Source organism: Vanellus vanellus (genome assembly GCF_965231255.1).
Source record: "Vanellus vanellus genome assembly, chromosome: 5".
Lineage (NCBI taxonomy): Eukaryota > Metazoa > Chordata > Aves > Charadriiformes > Charadriidae > Vanellus > Vanellus vanellus.
Genome location: NC_138910.1, coordinates 63,283,627 through 63,305,761, shown reverse-complemented (window position 1 = coordinate 63,305,761; position 22,135 = coordinate 63,283,627). Strand labels below are relative to the sequence as shown.

Here is a 22,135-nt window from a genome sequence, read left to right as displayed (position 1 = left end):
ACCCAACTCGCTGTGCAGGGGGGGGAGCGGCGGGAGGGGTGCGTCAGCGGCGCGAGCTCGGTGGGCCTCGGCCGGGCCGGGCCGGGCCGGGCAGGCTGCGCGGTCGGGGCCGGCTGGGGCCGGCGCCACCTGGGCGGTGGGCCGGACGAGGCGGGGCCGGGCGCCCCTCTGTCGCCTCAGGCTGCCGGCGTTGAGGCCGGGTCGTCGAGTCCTGGCCGGAGTGAAGTCCAGTGGTGGGGCAGTTGGAAAGGACAGCGTTTCCCAGCTGTGGGGTGCAGGGGTAAAGCTGGGTGGGAGAGACAGGATTGGCACAAAGCTATTGTCAGAATTATTTTTCCTTGAGCTTTCTGAATGTACAGAACGTGAGGACAGAGAATATGAAGAGAGTTGGGCCTGTCTGCCCTTACACTTATAAGAAACGTGTCTAACTAGTTGTGAAATGATTATGAGCTTACTGAAGTCACTCTCAGCCACCAGAAGTTTCTAAGCAATCCTCTTGATTATGCTTACAGTTCAAAGGTTTTCATATTTTTCACCTTCCAATGTTTTCCACTGTTAAAGGAAGAAAGTACACCAATTCCTATATTTCTCCATTTGCATATTTGATTTCTAGGAAATAAGCATTCAGCTGCTCTGAAGAATGAAGATGCTGCTCAAAGGTATAATTTCTAACTGACAATACGTGGCGTTCATGTCGTTCTGCCTCACTACGTGGCATTCATGTTGTTTTGCCACACTTTGAAAGCGCATTCTCTGCCTTGCATGGGTTGGGTTTTTTTTTGCTTTCTCAGAATACTGTGAGTAACTTCAGGAGATTGCCAGCATCAACATCGCGCAGGCTTGTTTGGAGTGATGCTGTGTAACTTCTAACAGGACACACATATGTGCATTGTATAACGTGCTATAAGTTTATGAATCTAACCTCCACAGTTTTATTTCCTTAGTCTGTAGTGCTTGCTTTTTGCCATCTTAACTTCTTTGCATACTTGCCATTTTTCTTTATTCGCTTTAGAAACCAAACAAGAAGAAAAAACATTTTCTGCCATGGATAGTTACCTGAATGTTCATTGGACTCAGTAGTAGGCCTAGACCTCCAGGTCAATAGCGTAGACCTTTATCGGTTAAGACAGCAGAATGACTGTACATTAACAACCTCTGTGGGAAGCGCTGCCAAATGGAGATTGGAGACACCTAAATGGTTGCTCTCTGGGTATTTGCTGACAATAGAATAGGGGCAAGACTCAGGAACACTCAGGAAATCTACTGTAGTGGTATTTGTTTGATTTATTCCTTCTTTTACTTCGTACCCTCACACTAAGTCTTGTCCCAGCCCTTTTTTTCTTCCCACTCTTCCATGCCTCATCCAGCTCCCATTCTCCTGGCAACACTCCATAAATTGTTTGTCCCAGGCTTTTTGTCCAGCCAGGTCTGGGGTTACCTCTCTTGCAAGTTGGGTAACCTTGTATGGAATTATCGCAGTGCAATGCAAGTCAACACTTTTCCTGGCTGGTGTGGAAATAAAGCAAATCAAGGTTGGAAACTGCTTTGTGGTTATTCCAGAATTACTAGTCCAGTTACTTGTTGCTTTGTTTGGCCAACCTGGTGTGATGCAGAAAAATTTAATTTCAGAAAAAAAAGATAAAGATACAATTGGAAAATTCTTTATGGAAGTCTGTGCTCTGTCATTCAGTGTCAGTTCTGTTACAGGAAAGCAGCTCTGGAGGCTGCTATGAGAAAGAAGATTGAATTTGAGAAAAAAGCATTGTATACTGTTGAACAGCTCCTGGAAGAGAACATTACTGAAGAGTTCCTTCTGAATTCTGTAGGTGTTGCAAGTTTTTACACTGTTTTGTATCTTAGTGTTCGACTTTTTTTTTTTTTTATTGAGTTCTTGGAACAATTTGTTGCAGTTTAAAGTAGGCAAAATAATTTATTCCCTCTCTCATGATTTCTGATGATGATTGCCCTATTTTCAAGGGTTCTGCAGTGAAAAGATGCCCTAACTTTGCAGGACTGTATACATTTTTGAATCCTCACTTTATTACCACAGCCTTCGTTTATGCCTATGTGGTTCTGGACTGATTGATGAAGTATAAAAATTTAGGTCCACATCACATCATCTGTGAGTTTAGACAAAGTGTTTATAATGCCCCAGAGTTTATCTGGCAGTAAAGTTTTGCTAGAATGGTATGATGATTACTCCTGTTAAGGTTGTATATAGGCTGGTAAACAGGTGGACAAAACATGTAAATAGAGGAAAATTATGAAAATAGGTGCAAACAGAGGCAAAATGATGAGGCTTTTCTATATGTAAGAAGAAGTGCTCATGTCTGTCTTCTTTCCCTATTTACCCTTTTACTTTTTTTACTGTGTAGGTTCTAAATGTTGTTTATTAAACTTAATAAATAAGTTATAAAATTAAAAATAAATAAATAAAATAAATAAATAAAAGACATATTTTCCAGTATCTGTTGTTGAACTATTTTCTTGTAATTTTAGGGAAAATTTATTACTCCATCTCACTATAAAGACATTGTTGATGAACGGTCTATCATCAAACTATGTGGTTATCCTCTGTGTCAAAATAAACTGGAAAATGTAAGTTGCTTTTTATTAATGCTGTTATAAGGATCTCTTCGCGATTTTTGTTCTCTTGCATGTTCTCTTTAATTTTAAACTTACATTATTAAACATAGATTAAAATACTGTCATGTAATGGGCCAGGCATCATATTATTCCATTTCAGTATAATCCTTCTAAAGTAAAAGGAAAAATTTGATCAGTTGACAACCATTACTGTGTGACAGAATCAGTTAACATCTACTTTCACAGTAACAAAGATGAATGAGGTATGGCTTCATAGCCTTTCTTTGTGCGTGCAGAGTCTTTCTGATCTTGTTCCTACTTCAGCGTAACCACATATTTCTGAGAAGGATTGATGTGAAAAAAATAATACAGTGCTGGGATATCACTATGTGAATGCATATACATCTGCTCTAAAAATGTATATTACCGGTATCAAAATCGTAGTCGCACTTCTTTAAGTATGTTATGTCAGAGCTTAAGCAGAGCTCAGAGTTCAGTTAGGTAACCTGTGATATAATACCAGTTATGGTACACCTGATTATCTGAAAAAAATCTACTTGAGTGCAAAAAATTTTACTGTTTTGGACTTCATATATCCCCACAGAAATTCACTTGGAAACTGTATTATATTTTATGTAAGTTCCTTTCTGGGTTTGTCTGGGTGGTGGTGGATGTCTTTGACAGTACAGTCTCACGTGCATGTAAGTAGACATGGATTAAAGAAGGACCTGTCTGTAATTGCCCAACACTTAGATAGCAGTAAAGATTCTACCATGGCATCTCAGTTGTTTTATGTTCAGTGCTGGATTTCTTGTAGATCTGAAGTTGTCTTCTACTGATAGAGAGACGTAAATGATTAAAGATAAATTGCTGTTCTTACATCATTAAAATATGTGAATTAAAAGTGAAGTTTTCTGTAAAGTTGTTATAGAATTAACAGTCTTGCTGATGAAGGCATATTGTTTTAGGTGCCAAAACAGAAGTACAGAATTTCAACAAAAACAAACAGAGTTTATGATATCACTGAAAGAAAGGTATGGTAACAAATCTATTTCTAAAGTGTATTTAATATTGTCTCAACATCAGAAATGCATTTTATAACAGTGTTCATATAGTGGCTTGATTCAGTTTGGTTCTTACAAAAATCATTTTCATGAACTGTTAGGATATGAAGTTCTGTGTGCATTTCAGTTTCTAGATGCTCTTTGGAAAGACAACAACCACTTATTTTCTTTTCTAAATTTAAACATATAATGAAAAATTTTATTTGGATAGCAGTTTGAATGTGGTACAGCTGATCTGTTAAAAGACATTTGTGAAGAAATGTTCTCTGTTTTGCTCCAGTATGGTCAATGAGCATTAGTAGGGTCAAAGTGCACATCCTTTTCATTCATTGAAGTTTGCAGTACTGTAGTACAAGTTACATCTTGTGCATTTCTTAGTGTGACTACCTTTAGGGTTCTTTTTTGAGGACTTTTCAACAGAAAACCTATCTGTTCACAAAGTCTGTTTATTTCTTTAAGCATATTCATCCGTTTGGTTGAGTAAAAGTCATCTTTGCCTGCTCACAGGGTACACAATCATCTGCAGGTACTTATATGCTAAACTGTAGGATAAGTGTTTCTAATTCAAGAAGAAATTTCTTCAGTGTAGCTAGTGTACATTTGTTTCCTCTGGTTACAACTCTGCAATACACAAAATTCTGGGAATTGCTTTCTCAAGCTACTAAACAAGACTCTGAGAAGTGGGATGTTTTGTCTTGTTTCCTGGTGCAAGTGTTCAAGTTAATTTTTCAAAGATATTGCAAAATTTTTGGTGGTGTTCTGAGTATTGCAAAATACCCAAGTTCTGTTGCCAACCAAAATTTTCATTATTAAACACCAGAATTTTATTGCGTGTCTTTATGACTGTCTTGTTGGGTTAGGGATTGCTCTTTGAACAATTTTGGTTTTTTGTTTTTTTTTTTTTAATTATTTTTATGTAGAATCCAGCACTAGTTTGCTTCTCAGTATGTAATAAAAGTGCAAAAAGCAGAAAAGTGGGGAAAAAAGAACTAGCTTCAAGTGGCTTGTGGGGAATGGGATAGATCTGTTTGATGGGTTTGGTGTTGCAAGTGAATTAAAAACCTGGTCATAGGCTTAAAAAGACTGAATTGGTACTTAAATTTTGTAGGCATAAAAAACCGATGACTTCTGTACCTTTGTATGAGTATTAAATTTGTCTTTAGTCACAATTTCTTGCTTTCTGTCTAATTTTCAGTGCTTTTGCAGCAACTTTTGCTATAGAGCATCTAAATATTTTGAAGCTCAAATTTCCAAAAGTCCAGTATGGATGCGAGAAGAAGAAAAGTAAGTATAATCTTATACATTCATTGCTTCTTTTGAGAATATTATTTTCTCTATCCAAGCTGCAATGCTAATTAATTAGCTGCAATTCATCAAAATGATTAGGTTGAAGCAGGGGTAACTGATATTAACATGTTAGCTTAGCATGGTGTTCATTTTAATAGCGTTGTTGCCATATTGATCACAATAATTGACATGACTCAGGACTACTCAGCAGACATGACCATGTTAGTTTAGAGGGCAGACTAGTCATAAATAATAGTCAACTCCGATTAACTTTACAATGTACTTACTAGGATTGGATTTTTACAAACCGTATGATGTACAGGATGAATTCATCTTATCCTGTTGAAAGAGATTTTCTAATTTTAGCATAGCACTTGGCATTGGTCTTAAGGTTAGACTGTGAATACTTGCACCTGAAAGCAGACTATAACATGAAGAGGTTCTTTATCCTGGCTAAACCTCTAATTTCAGATTGCCTATTTCCTGCTGTTACTGCAGTACACGTTTTGGAACAGTGTGATTGCAGTCTGTGTTCCTAGCTTAGGAAACAGGCTTGCAAATAATGGATTGAGCCAATGGGTGTCACTGTTTGACAATAAATACTTGCCTAGAGAGTGTTCAGATGAATTTATTCAGCTTTCGTTCTCCAAGGTACTACTTCTTGTAGTATCCTGGTTTTCAACAAAAGAGACTAGCTGAAATTGTATGTGTGAGCTTGGTTTTGCAGTTCAGATCAGTCATACGAAATACCTGATTAATGAGAGGTTTAGAGCAGCCTGATCTGGGGGATTCTAGTACGTAAAACTAGTCTCTTCATTTAATGTTTAAGTAAGCTTACCAGTATTTTTGTGCTCTTTTTTTCTGTCTTCAAAAAAAATATTTCTAAAATCTCCCTTTATTCTTAACATGGAAAGTGTGTAGTTCTGATATACCTGACGTAGTTAATTATTTATGCTGTGTGGTGGTAGGGAGGTGGTATTTTCAAAAAACAAAGAAACAAACAAAAGCCCAGATAGTTCATGGCTAGGTATGTCTTTTTGCACAACCACATACACATGCACACACTGTTAAACGCTTACACATTAGGATATCTGAAATTCTTTCGATAGAAATGACTACAACCTCTGCTTAAAACTCTGAAGAAGAGTTTAATCATTAATCAGAGATTTAAATCATTGTATGTTATCACCTTTAGTTTCCAAACTCAGTTCATTCATATGAGTGGTGCAGCTTTCATCTTTTGAAACGTGGGGGGTTTTGTATGCTGTCTGAGAGGTGTTAGTGTACTTCTTAAAAGGTTTTCTTTCATTCGTAGGACAGGTGGGTGAGGATTTCAACATTTAGTGTTGGATAAAATGAATAGCGTTGTGATGCTGCCTCATAACTGAATTGAAGCAGATTAACTGCAAGTAGAACTTTGGAAAGAAACCTATCAGAATTTGTTTAGTTATGGTTCTTAGTTTCTGGCAACCTTTGAACTCTACTTTCTTAATGCAGTATAACTTGATTGCCTAATTTTTAACAAAGTAAAATTTTAAGTAAGTAAAGATATCCTGAATATTCTTGTGTGTGTGTGTGTTAATTTGGAGCATTTTCCTATAAACGGCCCAGGATTGTTTTTACTGTAGGAGCTTTGTGACCTGTGAGGATCTTGGCATGTTTACTTTGTTGAAGAGGAGACCAAAGGGTGATCTGAAAGCAGTCTACCACTACTTGAAAAAAAGTTAGAGATTGCAGAGCCAAACTATTCTTGATTGATGGCAGAAAACTTAACAAGGGGTGATGGCCACAAATTATTGCATGGATGGTTCAGTTTGGATATTGGGAAAAAAATTGCACTAAGGTTATGGTGGAATGAAATGGGATAGTCAGCAATGTTTTGAATTCTTCATCTTTGGAGGTTTGCAAGATTTAAATTTCATTAATTTGTGTCTGACCTAATCTAGTACTGGTGATAATTGCATGAAAAGCAGGAGGTCAGACTGGAGACCACCAAAGGTCCTTTCTGGCTAACATTTGTGTGACTTGCTGATTCTGTCAAATGTTGTTCAACATAACAGCATCGTGCTGCAGGCGTGTGAGTCATGCTCTGTGAACATGTATGTATAAACTTGCTCTCACTAACCCTGCTTTGTACAGAGGGTGTTGGACTAGAAGATCCTCAGACGTCCCTTTCAAACTCAGCTATGTATTTTATGTATTAATGTGTATTTCAAGAACATTGATTTAGCAGGAAAATCTTCATTCTGTATTTTCTTTTTGCAGACCACCAGATATAGAGCTGCTGAAGGAGGGACAGAGGTACACTGAACAATAATTTATTATTTTTTTTGTTACAGGTGCTTATAGTTAGACATATTAGCATTGTATCAGGTGAAAAGGGAATCTTTGATTTCCTGTGTTATACACAAGACCTTATTTGAACCTACACAAAGGATTATTGGTCTTGTTTAATTTTTTCCTTTGTGATTCTAAACCAGCATGTTTGATCTGTGTGATTTAGTGTACAGCTGCTCTTGGCCTGTGTGTCTTAATTGAGCCTGTTGAAATCTGAAACAAATACACTGTTTGTACTTCGCATATTTTATACCGTCTATTCTTTATAAAGAAAATGCTACCAATTATATGTGATGAAAGTTTCTGTACTTCTTAATCTAAAACATCTGTATCAGCTAAAATGAAATCATGCTATTCTGTCATCTCTCTGTACCTTGCTTTGTCTTGTGACTTTTTGTTTGTTTTCTTTTGCAACACATGGCCATTAGGTGGCAAACTTACATATGCTAAAAGCAGCCCTGCTGTCCCCCTGATTTTAGGGTATTATATTCATATATATGTTAAGATGCCTATCTTCATTTTAAAATTGCACTATTCATCATGCTAACTCTGACATTGCTCTGTCTTTACTAATACCTTGTTTACTATTCTTTTCTAACTGACAATAAGCAACTGAGAATTGACTTACCTAGTGGTGTGTGTCTATACTTGTCATCTTGCTTGCAAAATATTACAACTCTTTGAGTTCAATAAGGCTTTCAGAAGAGCAGCCATGATTCTTAAACCAAAAAAGTACACATCTATTATAAGGGAAAAATGCTTTATTTATCTTTCTTATGCAAGAATGAAAAGCAATTACAGGTAACACCCATTTCTTATTTCATTGATAGCTTGTGTTTTCTGTTGCAGTGGACAGTCTGGAGAAGAGGTGAAACTATGTGATGAAGTAATTAAAGCTTCTGACATTGAAAATCCTAGGATATCTTCAAATCCATGTGAATCTGGTTCTCGTGACACAGCCAGTGACAGCAGTAGTGATACTGAACAAGAATTTGTTTCTTCCGTCCTACCAGGAAGTCAGTCAAGTTCAGCCAGTTTTGCACAGCAATTGCACAGAAACAGGATCCTCAAAAAGAAGCATGCTCAGAAAGCCGATTGCAGCCCTAAAACTGAAGACTCAGATGTGGCAGAAGCCACTGAACGACTATCCAATTGTAAATTAGATGCTCAAGAAGAAACGTATGCTCACTCTGTTCATAATAAAATAACTGCAATGCCTTCAAAAACTACTACTCTAGGAAAATCAAGTGCTTCAGAAACCTATGAAAACACCTGTAGTGGTTCAGAGATAGTTTTTCTAGGTGTGAGCAAAAGAGGGGCAGAACACCTTAAAAGAACACTAGCTAACTCCAAAGAACATAAAAAAACTGAGCTGAGGGATCCAGTTAATTCCAAAGGCAGTTTATTAGAAGTGCTTAAGCAAACACTTATGGAATGGAGAACTGAGGAAACTTTAAAATTTCTCTATGGCCCAGACTACACTTCTTTATGCTCACCAGAATGCATATCATCTGCCAACCAGAAGAATGAAGAACTTGATGAGGATGACTTAGATGCAGCTGATGATCTCAACACTGTTGCTGCAGGAGAGTGTGAAAACAGTTTGAACTATTCTTTACCTTTCAGAAGCCCAGGTGGAATAGTTAAGCCTGTGCCTAGTTATGAAAAGTTAAAAGAAGAAACAGAGTTCCTAGAACTCCGAGTAAAGGAGTTCTATAAAGGAAGGTGCATCTTGGCTGAAGAGGCGTTGACATATGCACAAGCAGAGGAACATCCAAGCAAAGACAAAGTAAGTGTCATGTGGAATAGTGTCAAGGCTGTATAAAGCCTTCCGTCAAAGAATTACTACAGGCTCTTTGTTTCTGTCATCGTAAGTGGATATGGCCCAGGTAACGTCAAGCTATTAATGTAAAACAGTAAAAGGAAGGTTGGACAGATTCACAACAGTCCCATAAGGTGGAGGAATCATATTTTAGGTTGGTAAGAATGCATTTGTATGACTGTTTGGGACACATTCGATTCTGTTAGCAGTCTTTCAGTTTGTGAAGCATGAAGGTAAGGAAGGTGAAACAACCTGTCATAAGCCAGAGTAGGCTTTAGGTGAGGAGGGAACATATTGGTTTTTTTCCTCACCCTTTGATTCATTAAATAAAACTTTGATTTAATGATTTTTTTTGCCTTTTCGTTGTGACAGGGTATTCTTGAAATTGGATTTCTTCTCTTGAGTAACACTAGATCTCTGGCATTACTTAGTGTTAAAATACTCTGATTTGGAACATGCTGATTTGTTTGGATATATTGCTGCAATCTATACAATTTGGGAAAAGACCTCAGGAGGATTTGTAGACCGCAAGAAATAGCGGTCTGAGGTTTTACCCCTTCCAGTTCAGACAAGCCAGCTGACAGCAGCTGGGTCTTCTTGTCACTACTGTAAAAACAGTATGCTGACTAGTTTAGGTAGGTTGTACAGTTTGTAATGGCATATGAAATTGCTTTTGCTTTTGAAGTTCAAGCATGATATTAGCATCAGAGGGTATTATTTTCATAATGCCGCTTCTTGTAAAACAAAGCTTCTTGGAAAAAGTTCTGACTCAAATTTTGAAGGAATTTACCTTTAGTTGAATTAAAGTATCTAGCATAGGGAAGGAGAAAAATAGGTTAGCTGCAGACTGTATGTTGGGTCAGATGAAACAAACTTCTCTTCATTAAGAAATTACTGTTTTGTTGGGGTTTTTTTCTGTTCAGAGATAAGAGTTTTCTTATGTTTAAACATTTCTTGATGAGCTATGACTATTTTGATGCGTTGACTTTAAATAGTAGGTTATAGCTGTTTAAGTTTTTTGTCTAATACAGGATGATCAACAGGAAGATCTCACCTTCCCACTTGTTGACTCAAATGCACAAATGCAGATTAGAAAACGAATTGTCCTTGAAAAACTGAGAAAAGCGTAAGTAGCCTTTACTTTGGTAAATATCAAGCTGAAGTCGGTGCTTATTTATCATCATTTTGAGAAACACCGTGTGCAATGACGTTCTGGCTTTTTCTATGTGGCCTTAGTCATAACTTAAACTCATTATTGCCCTAAAGAACTTACTTATTTCTGAGACGTTCATCTGTGGTACAGTTGCAGATGTCAGTTTGCACAGCCTGCTGAGTTAGATGATAGAATGTCACTACTAGGGTGTTCTCTAGAAGAAACCTATCCCTTCCTACAAGCATTGGAACTTGTAGTTGACAGCATGTTCACACTCTTCAGTAGTTGGCAGAAGTCAACACGATTGTGCCATTACGCTGACAACTTATGTGGTTTTTGAATCTAAGTGTTGGTATGACACATGGAGCTTAAAATGAGAATATGTGCTTCAAAAAAAATAATCCACAGCACGCCTTTATTTATCATCCTACTTTCCCTTGGTTACCTGAAAACAATCTAATCATATTTAGATTTTTGTAAGTTGTTTAAAAGCAGATTCTGATGGACATAAATATGAAATATTTAAATACCTGTATGTACCAACTGCTCAAGTCTAAACTGAAAAACTTGATTGGGAGGAGTGCAAATATTTGTCTTGTACATTAAGCATACTGTTACTCGTAAACAAATCTACACAGAAGAAAGTGGTGTTTTCAAACCTTTTAATAGTTTAAGCAAAGGTCTTGCTAAAAGAGTTTTCAGTCGATGTTTGGATGGCTGGTGTCAGTATGCCTCTAGCTGCAACCATTAAAGGCCCTCAGAGTTGAGCCTTAAAAATTTCCAAACAAAAGACCTTTTTCATATACATAAAAGAGCTCTGGAGTCCCAGAAAAGAGATTAAGGCATCTCTGCTGTAGCTGTTAAAATTACTAAATTGTCAAAGTTGAGAGGACCTTGAAAATACTCCCGCTGTCAATGCAATGCAGATAAATGAGCATTTGAAGGCCATGATTGTGGTGGTTTTGGTAGGGGTATTTTGCTTTTCTATGGCTATAGTTTGTGTCAGCTAGCCAAACTACATTTTGCAGAAGCATTTTTTTAACTAAAAAAACCCACAACAAAAACTACCCCCGAAAACCCCCCAAAATTCTGTTCTGTTTCTCTCTACCTGCAACAAGTGTGGAGAAGCCACAAACATGGAATCAAACCATGCTGTAAGAAAGGTGGCTGTCTCTGATCTTGCTGTGTCAGTGTTGCATAAATTCCAAGGCTACTACTGTATGGTAAAGCAGTTTCTCTGCTCCTTCAAATTTTTCCACAAATTTGTCAGTCTTTTTTGTCTTCTAGGAAAATTTCTATTGAACTTAAAAGCCTGGTGCTCCATGAGTAGAGAATAAGAAAGACAGAATGTTTTTTTTTTCTTAGTGTCTTCAAAGATTTTATTCTTGACTATCCCCTTCTTTAGTTGGTCTTTTTAAGTTTCACGAGGTGATGTAGTCCTGTCACACTCAAGTAAGAGAGACAGTTTTCATTGTGATAAAGCAATAATTTCTTGGTATGTTCAGACAAAGTCAATGGGAATATGAATATGCCCAGCATTCTAAGAGTCTTGTGTTCAGTTTTTGTACAACATGCAGTGATGTAAAGGAGAATAGAAATCTTGATTCTTCCAACAATATTGATGCACCATGTGCATATAAATGTAAATAACTGGATATTCAAATGCAAGAGGGTATTAGCTACTAAACAAGTAAATAGAGGCAAAAGTTTCATCCTAAATGTGAAAAACAATGCAAGTTATTTCCAGCATTTAGGGATACTGACAGCTAGTTAAACAGTGAGTGTGGTTTGTTGTGTGCTGTCTCAGTTTTTACACACTGTGAAGTGGGGAGGCAATCTGTCTTTTTCTTTCTTTTGAAAATTTGTGATTACCTTACTATCATCTTGATTCCAGCTGTCAGGCTTACAGTGGAATGTTATTTCAGTTGCATCTATGTGAGTCTTAGTTAGCAGATTTGTCTGTGCAAACCTTATTTAGACATATAGTTTCCTTTTGTATTGTTATTTTTGAACCAAGGAAGGCCTGGAATTCTAACCCTCATAAACACTTGGGGGTTTTGGTAGGAATGTCTTGTCAGAACTGAAGTTAAATAAGAATATGCATGTAAAACTATATTTAATTTCTTCACACTGAAGTAGAGCTGCTTATTTTTAAAAACAACTGTTGTAAAATAAAGGTGTTGCCCAAATACCACTCAGGGAATGTGAAATGTAAACTACAGGCCTGATCTGCTGTACCAAAGTCAGTGTCTTTCTCTCTTTATTAACTTTCATGAGATTTGGTGGAAGTCCTACTTGAGAAGAAATGAGAAAGAGAGGAAAACGTATATTGACGGGTGTCTTTCACCTTCTAGATTACCTGCAGTTTTGGGTCCTCTTCAGATTACTCCAGGTGATGTTTACACAGAGCTAAAAAATCTTGTCAAAACTTTCCGGTGAGTATTGGTCTTTATTTAGAGATCCTTCTTGGTTGATTAATTAAACATGCTGTTGAATGATTTGTGATTTGGACACAGAGAGGGCCCCATTGCAGATTTGCCCTTTTCTAGCTGTGTGTTCATGTAGGTAACGTCACATTCCCTGTGGACTAACAAGTCAACCCTTTCCTTGCTCCTGACAGTGGCTAGGTCACCAGGAGTATTTGTAGATTTTTAAAAACTAGGCCAGTGGTCTCTGGAGGATGATGGTGAGTCTTTTAAAGGTTCTGCTACCTCGTCACCTCCTATTAAGTGTGAGTTTCTGAGATCTGTCGCTTTCTTTTGCTCTGGCTCCCTACAGCTGGGCTAAATGGTTTTAATGTGGTTAATAATTGTTACCACTAACTTGTAGAGCCAGGAAGAAGGTCCAGTTTGACCTGTCTTGTTCCTGATTTCAAGAGGAAGTAGATCTAGGGAGCACTTTATCACCACAGAGCTAGTGGATACTTTATCACAGTCAGAAGCACTAAAGACAGTGTTTGGAAACACTGGGATAAACAAGGAGTGAAAACAGAACGGTGGTAACTTCTCTGAACGTTTTTAGGTTTTCTTTGGGATATGACTCATAGCTTGGACCTAGATCATGTCCTGCATCTCAAAGTATTGTCAGGAAAAGGAGCAGTGACAGTGGCTAACCCTGTGTGCGTTGTCACTCTTGAAACTTCCCCCCCACCTCCAACCTGTGTGGGGTTTACATATAAATTTTCCAAAACTCACACATGTGGCATTTGCCACAAGGAATCTAGGCTTTGGGGAATAGAAACACAGCTCTATCTGACTCCTTATGATTTATCTGATGTCTGGAAGGATGCCACTAAAACATGAGTCTCTATATGCAGGATTTCTTACTGTGGTAGATATTCTTTTCATATCTGGTGACTCTGTGCATAATCTCTTTTTTTGTTTTTTTTTTTTAAGAATTGTTAGTGTTTGGAATTGATTCTGTAATAGCAGTCTTTTAAGTTGTGATTAATCTTTTAATTTAGCAGCAACACTGAAACCAGGGAAGATATTTTTGATTATAATGGAGCAGCATGTGTTTACTGTATATATACCTACTATTTGAATAAGATCTTTGTGTCTTAAAACAGTTTTGTTGCTCTGCAGTCTACATGCTTAATTGTCACTTTAGCTTATGGAGTGATAGAACTGGAAAAACTACATTTGGTCTCTTTCAATCTACTTTTGTATGATTGATTATGTAAGAAGTCCTGGAGATTCTCAAAAGCAGAACTTCTATTTTAAATCATTTTTGCTATTTGAAGACAATGTGGCTTGAATATGAAGTTTTAAAAGTGGTTTATAGCATAGAGGCCTTGAAACTTATATACACCTGTGGATTTACAGAATGGAACCAAATCTAATTAATTTGGACTTTTATCCCAGTATTTGGCTCATGTAGCAATAATTTGCCATATTTTAAAAGTCTCCCCTGATCTATTTCTGATCCCTCAGATAACACCTCTTCAGTTTATTTTTAAGTCTTTTTTTGTTAGGAAGTAAGTTGGAGGTAATGGTAGCAAGTTCTTGGGGCTCTCTTACTGTTGAAGATTCTGGATAAATTGCTTAGAAATACACCATTTTGGACTGGGGATGGTTGAAGACAATTGTGGGCACTACACAAGAATTTGTAAGTGCCTTCATATAGATATATAAGACTTTTATTGTCACTGATAGTAAAATAATACAAAAATACAGGAAATAGGAAAGCAATAAAAACCTTTGTGCCCTTTCTCCTTCTTGTATTTCTGTGGGTACACAAAAGCTAACTCATGGATATTAAGACGAAGGCATAGGTTTGAATCTCCAGTTCTGTATACAGGTTTAAATTTACTTAGTATGAGTGGTCTCTCTGATTTTAGGATGAATGCTTTGGCAGGGGAACCTGAAATAAGTTTTAAACGGTACTTATGTTTGCAGGGTATAGGAATTTAATTGTTACTGTCTTTGTTAGCATGGTTAAAATGCTTAATGACTATGGAGGGAGCACCGACAAATGCTAGTGTTCTTTCTTGCTTTTTATACTGGAAATATTTCAGGCCAAGAAACTTGCCAAAGAGGGTAGGAGATAAAACACATGGCTGTAGTAGAGCTTAACTGAAGAAGGGTAAAAGAGCATGTGGTGAACTAAGCAACAACGATTTTCAGCTCCATTGGTTTTTAAAGGAACACTTGCAGTTCAGCCTCCTTTGGGCAGCATTTTATTCAATCACCACTGCTGGGAAACGCACTAGCGGGATCTCAAGAGACATTTTAGAATGGTTAGAGCTCTTCCCAAATAAAGTCCCTCAGTGCCTGTAAGCTTTTGTTACGAAAACTGAGATGTCAAATAATTCTCCAGTGTGTAAGGGCACTTTGTTAAAAGATTGAGAGAAAATTAGCTATTTATATATAAATTGAGGCTAAATTATTATGTTTGTTAACATGTGGTTGGTTTTTTTAAGCATAATATTTCACATGGAAAATATAATTTCATCTGTATCTTACAGTTGCAAATATTTTAATTCCTTTTTTGGAGCTTATCATTGACTCAGCCAATGAATATGATACAGTTGTTTCCTAAAGATGCATTTAAGACTTTTTATTACAGTCTTACTTTCTTTCCAAGACAATACTTTAGCTTTTAAATGTGTATCATGAGTGTATGTTATCTGGTGTATACACTCACTAATAGGCTTTTATCTATTACCCTTGTTAAGTGGAATTTTAGGTCAAGTCAATCAGCAATACTTTGTCATTTTCTATGACTTTGTCAAGATTCTGCATGGAAATGTTAAAGTTCCAGAATGTTAATGACCTTTTCTCAAGTAAATGGGCTTCTCTTGAAGAGAGCCGAAAGTTATAATAGTAGCTTATTTTTGCTGGTTGTCATCAAACTAAATTATACTACGGTATGTAAATATGTTGCTCTTCTTCAAGCAATAGAGGAGGTGTCTTTTATGGTTAAATTGGTCTACTTGAAGCCTAAAGAAAAACAATTTATGCTTTAGTATTTGCCTGTGCTGACCTGGGTTAGTTAAAGTTCACTCGTCTCAGTGCAAGTTTTGTAAAAATTGTAGATAGCTGAGGTCCCCTAAAGCCACAACTTTATCTCCTAATGCCATGAAGTCAGCTTGCTTAAAGAACAGGTGAATGGCCAAACTAACAGGTCAGATTCTTGAACTGGAGTTACCTATGCCTACACCTGGGAATCTGGCTGTGGGAACAAAAGGGCTGCTTCATTTGAAAAGATGCTGATGACTTCACTTTGCAACAAAGATAAATTGTGAAACAAAAGAAGATCTCCATTTGGGGCACTCTTTTTTTTTTTTTTTTTTCTTTTTCTCCCAGTGTAAGAACACAGACATACTAGGTAAAACTGCAAGTCAGCAAGCATGGACCTGTTCAAAGGAATATTTTTTCACCAAATGCATATTTAGTACTCACTGCTACTAGCTATTAGTCAAATTCATAGTAGCATGTTAAAAATTGAGCTCATAGATGACAAGTATGTTCTCATTGTAAGGATAAACAGACTTCTAGAAAAAGAAATAACACTCAAGACTATAATTTATAAATAGCTATAAAGAAAAAATATACTTTAAAAAGATTGTTTTATATTAACCAGCTACATTTTCTTGCATCTTGTTCATAGTACTTGAAGCTAGAGGCCTGTTAGGGGATAACTATTTAGCATAATTATCTTGGTGTCCATCTGCCATTCCCCATTGGACAGTGTTCCTGTTATCAAATTGTTTCTTAGAAATCCCACAAAATGTAGTCCTGCTGAGGAAAGAGTGGTGAGCTCCCACATTGCTAAGTTTCTTTCCTATAACTTCAAGTTTGTTGTGGTCCCTGCTCAAGTTCTTGCACAAGGTGCTTAGGGATGTGCTTAAATCTGCTGCCACTGTTTACAAATCAGGCCATCATTTCCTAATGGGAGTTCTGCTAGCAGTATTTACAGCTGACAGTAATTAAGTGGGAAAACAACTAAAGGAAAAGAAGTAGAACCAACTGTGCATGCATTTTTCCTGTCATTTTGCGGTTTATTTTTTTATTTACTGGTAACATTGGACTACGCTGTATTCCTACAACTTCCATATTGGAGTTCACTTTCTTTGCAGGGTGGGCACTAGTCAGTTACTGGGAAGTCACTTGGGATGGAATTTTTATGCATCTTACTCTTTAGTCCTTAATCCTGTCAGCTTCTGCTGCCTGGATCCATCTGCTCGGTCTGAGCTCCTCCACAGTGTGAAAACTGCTGCATGGGTCCTGCCGCCTACTGGATAGTGGAACTGGTCCAGTCCAGCTGCAGTGCATCTTGCTGGGGTGAACCACAACACCCACAGACTAACAACTAAGCAACCCACACAGCTATCTGGGATCATCCAACCTTCCTGGCTTACTTATCCTGCCCTGCAGAGGCCAAGAAAGTAGAGGCATTCTGTTTTGAAAATTCGTGTATTGTTTTCTTCCTTTGGGTAGTTGAGGGAGAATTTAGCCGAACTGTTTAACAGAAGATACTGCACTGCAAAACTCAAATCTCATACACAAAGTTCTGTAGAGTTCTAACATTTCCATGTTATATGTTTATGATGGAAATCTAGTGACCTCTCTTTCCTGGATTGTTCTGAAGTAACAGTTTTGGCTAGAGGCAAGACAAAGAACTAATGAACCATTTTTACAGCGGACTTGCACTTCCCTGTTTTCTGAAAGCTTTGCTCTTCAGAGGCCTTGGTGTTGACACACAGCTTGTCTTTGAAAGTGACTGCCCTTCCACTGCTCCTTATTATTTAAGGCTTCACACCTGTAGGTTGCTAGCTTTAGTCTGATCTGCCTGAAATGTTGTTTTTTTTTTTTCAGCTGCACAAGTGCTTTAGGACAGGTGTTGTACTGAAAGGTTACTCATTGTGGAAGCCTGACTTGACTGTTCATCCAGTCCAGTGACAGTAGTACATCAGCAGATCCATATTGCTGTATCCTGCTGGTTATCTGTGTCTTTTGACTACCTCCTTCATAAATAGCATATTGATGGCAATGACTAGTGTTCAGACCTTGCCAATCAATACTAACATTGAATAAGAGTTAATTGACACAAATAACTGGATCTCTCAGTTTGTGTACAAGAATGACACCTTCCTGTGCTCTAATCAATAATAACTCCTTGTAGACCATTGAAATAAAGCTGCTTTCTCTATTTGACAGTTTTCCCAAGTGGCTCGGAGCTGTCTCTTCCATTGTGTCTCATCACAGCAGATTAACTGGAATGTTACATATGAATTGCTTGTCAAGATGATTCTGTCAGGCATTTCTTGGTAGCATTTATCACTGTCATCAGTATTGAGTCCAGACGTTCAGCCTTTGTTTTGTCTCTTGTTCTATAGCCAGAAAAACGTAACAGTTTGCCAGGTACAAGCTTTGTTGCCAGCTAACACCATCAGCTATTTCAAATAGCGATTGGGGAACGTGAATCTTTTAATAACAAAAATAATCTGTATTTGCCAGAACTATTGGTTCTAGTTTGATGTGACAATTCCTGTACATGTTGTACAAAATGTTGCTTTTCCTTTCCTCATTTAACAAAACTCAGGCTGCTGGGACACTATTTGAGTAATCACTGCTTCAGAATCTTATTTTGCTTGGAAGACTTGAAGATTTGAGGAGAAAAATAGGATAATATTGCTTTAAACATTACTATCCTTAAATAAAAATTATTTTTATTATTTTTTAGTATCTTTCTGAAATAGGGAAATTGCAAAATGATCCTATAAAACATCTTATTTGTAACTGCATTTTTAATTAGCATTTTGAATATAATTTGGGGGAATTAGTTAACAGAACTTGAATTCTAACAATGGCAAGTACAAATACTTTCATTTTTCCACTTTTTAACATGTTTTTGGGGTGGCTATATACTTGCTCAAAGAAATTAATTAAAAAACCAAAACCAAACCCAACAACTTACTGGGGAAGAAAGCCCTAGATTTGAATTTGTTGCCAGGTATTTCATTTCAAGCAACCTCCCATCTTCACCCGTGGCTGCAGAATTGGGTATGAATGACAGGGTGGCTTCATTCTGGGTTTGAATTTATACAAGGCTGCATAGAAGGGAAGCTGAGAGCAAGAAGGAAGCAAACATAGGGAGGCACTTGCCCCTCACTATTTCTGTTGGATGGTGCCATCTGTCTGAATACCATGAATTTTGCTAGCCTTTTTGGGTGCCTGCATAGCCACAGCTTCGTTTTTTGCTGTAGCTTTTCCATGAAATTGCTTGTCTTGAACACCATGGGTCATGCCTAAATTCAGCCATAGCTAGTCACATGTGAATTTTTTTAAGTCAGATTAACGTTTGACTTAAAGCAGATCTGTTTTATTATGAAGTTCAGCCAAATGGATCAGTAGGTATAAAATACAGCAGCACTTTTGTTGAGCACCCACGTGGTTCTTGATTCACACCTTATTTTCTTGCTCTTATGTCTGTGCTGGCTCCCATTGCATAAGTTAGAATTCCAGGTTTCCATTTTAAAAACAAGAATCATCAGAGGATTGTCTCCAGTATCTTATAAAAACCCGTCTGTTTCCGCAACATTAGCTTTTACAGCAAATCTGGATCTGAAGCCAACAGGGGGGAAACTAAGTGTAGGAAGGCCCATCTCTTCAGAAACGCATGTGCAGTTCTTGAGAATTTCCCAGTGGGCATGAGTGAGAGCTGAGCCCGCAGAGCAGCCAGGCCTCTTTGCGAGCTAATTCAAAGAATTAACTGCTGTTCAGTCTTCCCCATGCCCCTTTCATATAGAAAAAAGATATATATTTGGAATTCTGCAATTCCTCCCTTACAGGGTAAGATGAAAGAAAAGCTTAAAAGCTGGTGAATTGCTCAGATACAGCTGTAATTGCTACAATGTAACTCAGTGTATTAAGTCTTTTAATGGTAGGCGTAAATAAAAATTTAGCAGTTAAAATCTGTTTAATTTCACACTGAAATGTTCTGATTTTTTTATTATTATTTTTTCAGATTAACAAACAGAAATATTATTCACAAAATGCCGGAATGGACTCTAATTGCTATTGTTTTGTTGTCTGTGTAAGTACCCTTCAACGTCAAATATTCTCACACACAACTGTCTTAACTAGCCTATAGAGACAAGATTTAATTTTCAGATAAATGGAGGTAAAGATTTCTTTAACTGAGAAATCAACAGAATTATTTTTTCATGCAAATGAACTAAATTCTCTTGACAAAACAGGATTGTCACACTTGCAGCAACATGTTAACAATGGACAAACCTAATGTTATGTTAAAAAAATAAAAAGCTTTAGGGATTTTTAAAGAGAGCTGGTGGGGTGAAGGAGGAGTATATTTCACTATTCCGTTTGCTGCTGACAGACATTCTTCTCCTCTGACAGTAGGGCAAAATGTCATGTGTATTGTATTACTTGGATTTGTCATAACTGTTACACTTTTCGTTTCTCATTTTACTTCTAATTTTTTTTTTAAATTTCACTTTCACAATTAAAGTCAAATTATTTCCATAAAGATACAGTGTGCTTCTAGATATGTTTGTTTGAATATTCTAGCAAACTTCTTTGATAGGGAAAAGCTTTTTTATCAACTGCCAAATTTCTGAAAGGAATGCTGGGACCAGTATTTTATTTTTATGAGGATTAGCTTTACTGCTAAAGATTATGATACTACATTGCCTACAGTCCTCCTTAGCTTTGTTCTACTGTAGAATTAAATTCTTTCCAAGGGGAAATGGGAAATTCCCTAATGGGAAGCCTGATTTTCTTATAGTGTCTTTCAGTAAACTTTTACACAGAGGCATGATCAATAAAAGCTGTAGTCATATGCATCAAGTAACTTCCTTGATTTATATTTTCCAAATCCACGTACATTTCTGAAGTTAAAGATACAAACTTTGCAGTGTGTAAAACAGTTGTCTCACAAATTCATATTAAACATTTAACATTAGTTCACCTTTTAAGAAATCACTGGTGGTTTCATGCAGTGTCAGGCCCTGCCTTTCACTGGGGTTAAACCATCAAGCAATCTTTGTATGTCTTTCAGCTTGAATTACAAGTTTGCAAAAATCTTATTCCGGAGACCATTTATTACCGTACTGCTGCTGCTTCTTTTGGGCTTCCTGGGTCACTGGAGCCTGTAGGACAGAGAAATACTTACAGACATTCACAGGTCAAGTAGTGTTGTGGGCCAACCTCATGGCATCCCCAGTACTGCACTTACTTTGCTTGATATTACTTCAGTCTGACACATTGTTCTGGCTTTGCTGTCCCAAGGAAGACTATACCAGCAGGCATTAGAGTAGGCTTCAGCGAGCCTTACATCTGTGTCACCCAGCCAGATACCGCTCAAATGATTCATTAAATCAGAACACAGAAAGTAACTTTACTTGAATGCCTTGGCATAAATTTTTTATCAACTATAAGAACAAATCTTTTGTCATTTTTACTATATATTCTTATGGTTGAATTGGTAATTTGTGAAACGGATCTTATGAATTTTTCAAGTAGTTTCTGTACATTTAAGGAAATGGTGACTCTTGATCAGAAGTTAAAATATGTTGCTGGTCTCTCCGCATATGATGAGCTCTAAATGTTTACATACCTAATGATTGTTTTACAATTGGTTTAAAATGTTATACAAGTAGCAGGCAGTCTTGGTGGCAATCGGTAGAAGCAGAGAACCAATTCTTTTTTTACTTTTTTTTACTTTCGCTTCCTAAGGGTCCACCCCTAAACAAATGAATTATATTTGATGCTAAAATAGAGTAGATTTTATTTCTAATATTATTCCAGTGAAGTCATGACTAAAGCTTCTGTTAACTTCAGCTTATTGTAAGGTTTTTGCAACCTCGTGATCTTCAGATTATTAACAACTTCTCTCAGCCCCCTCTTAGGAGAGGATGTGGAAGAACGTAGATGGGGTAGAATGAGTGTTAGGATTGCTCTAAGAAGATGCTAGTGTTGCATCATTTCCAGAAAGATTAAAACAGAACATTTAATTATTTGGGAATTCTAATCAAACTTTAGTGAAAGCCAGAAGCGTGCAGGGAAAAGCTACTGAGGACCTGGGCAACCCCTCGCAGACAGGTCCCCAAATTGTGGCCTCTTCTCACCTCTTACAGTCTGCCAAGGGATCTTTCTTATCTTACTAATACTGCTCATAAAAAGAATTACACTCTGTTAAGTCTTCTCTGGCTTCCCCTTAGCTATACTGAGAGATGATGCATGTTGCAGCGCATGTAATGTCATTTAGATTGCAGAGTTGTATGGGGCCTGAGTCAGAGTGGCTCTTTACTAGCTTCTGTCACTGAAAGAGGAGAACACTTTCAGAATATGTATTCACAGGTCTTGACCTGGTCTCAGGCACAGAATGGCCATTTTAGTCCTAACACTAAACAGTGAAGCA

At 37.2% G+C, this 22,135-nt stretch overlaps 1 protein-coding gene across 1 annotated transcript in view; it reads left to right on the top strand.

Annotated features, from left to right (window-relative positions):
- Positions 1 to 22,135, top strand: part of RPAP2 (RNA polymerase II associated protein 2) — a gene marked incomplete at its 5' end in the record, with an annotated part of 42,163 nt that overhangs the window by 138 nt on the left and 19,890 nt on the right. The window contains 10 exons of the mRNA XM_082484665.1: positions 614 to 659; positions 1,708 to 1,822; positions 2,500 to 2,598; positions 3,555 to 3,620; positions 4,846 to 4,934; positions 7,203 to 7,238; positions 8,124 to 9,063; positions 10,128 to 10,222; positions 12,604 to 12,684; positions 19,721 to 19,789. Coding sequence (XP_082340791.1) covers positions 614 to 659; positions 1,708 to 1,822; positions 2,500 to 2,598; positions 3,555 to 3,620; positions 4,846 to 4,934; positions 7,203 to 7,238; positions 8,124 to 9,063; positions 10,128 to 10,222; positions 12,604 to 12,684; positions 19,721 to 19,789 — 1,636 coding nt within the window. The remainder of the gene's footprint in view (positions 1 to 613; positions 660 to 1,707; positions 1,823 to 2,499; positions 2,599 to 3,554; positions 3,621 to 4,845; positions 4,935 to 7,202; positions 7,239 to 8,123; positions 9,064 to 10,127; positions 10,223 to 12,603; positions 12,685 to 19,720; positions 19,790 to 22,135) is intronic.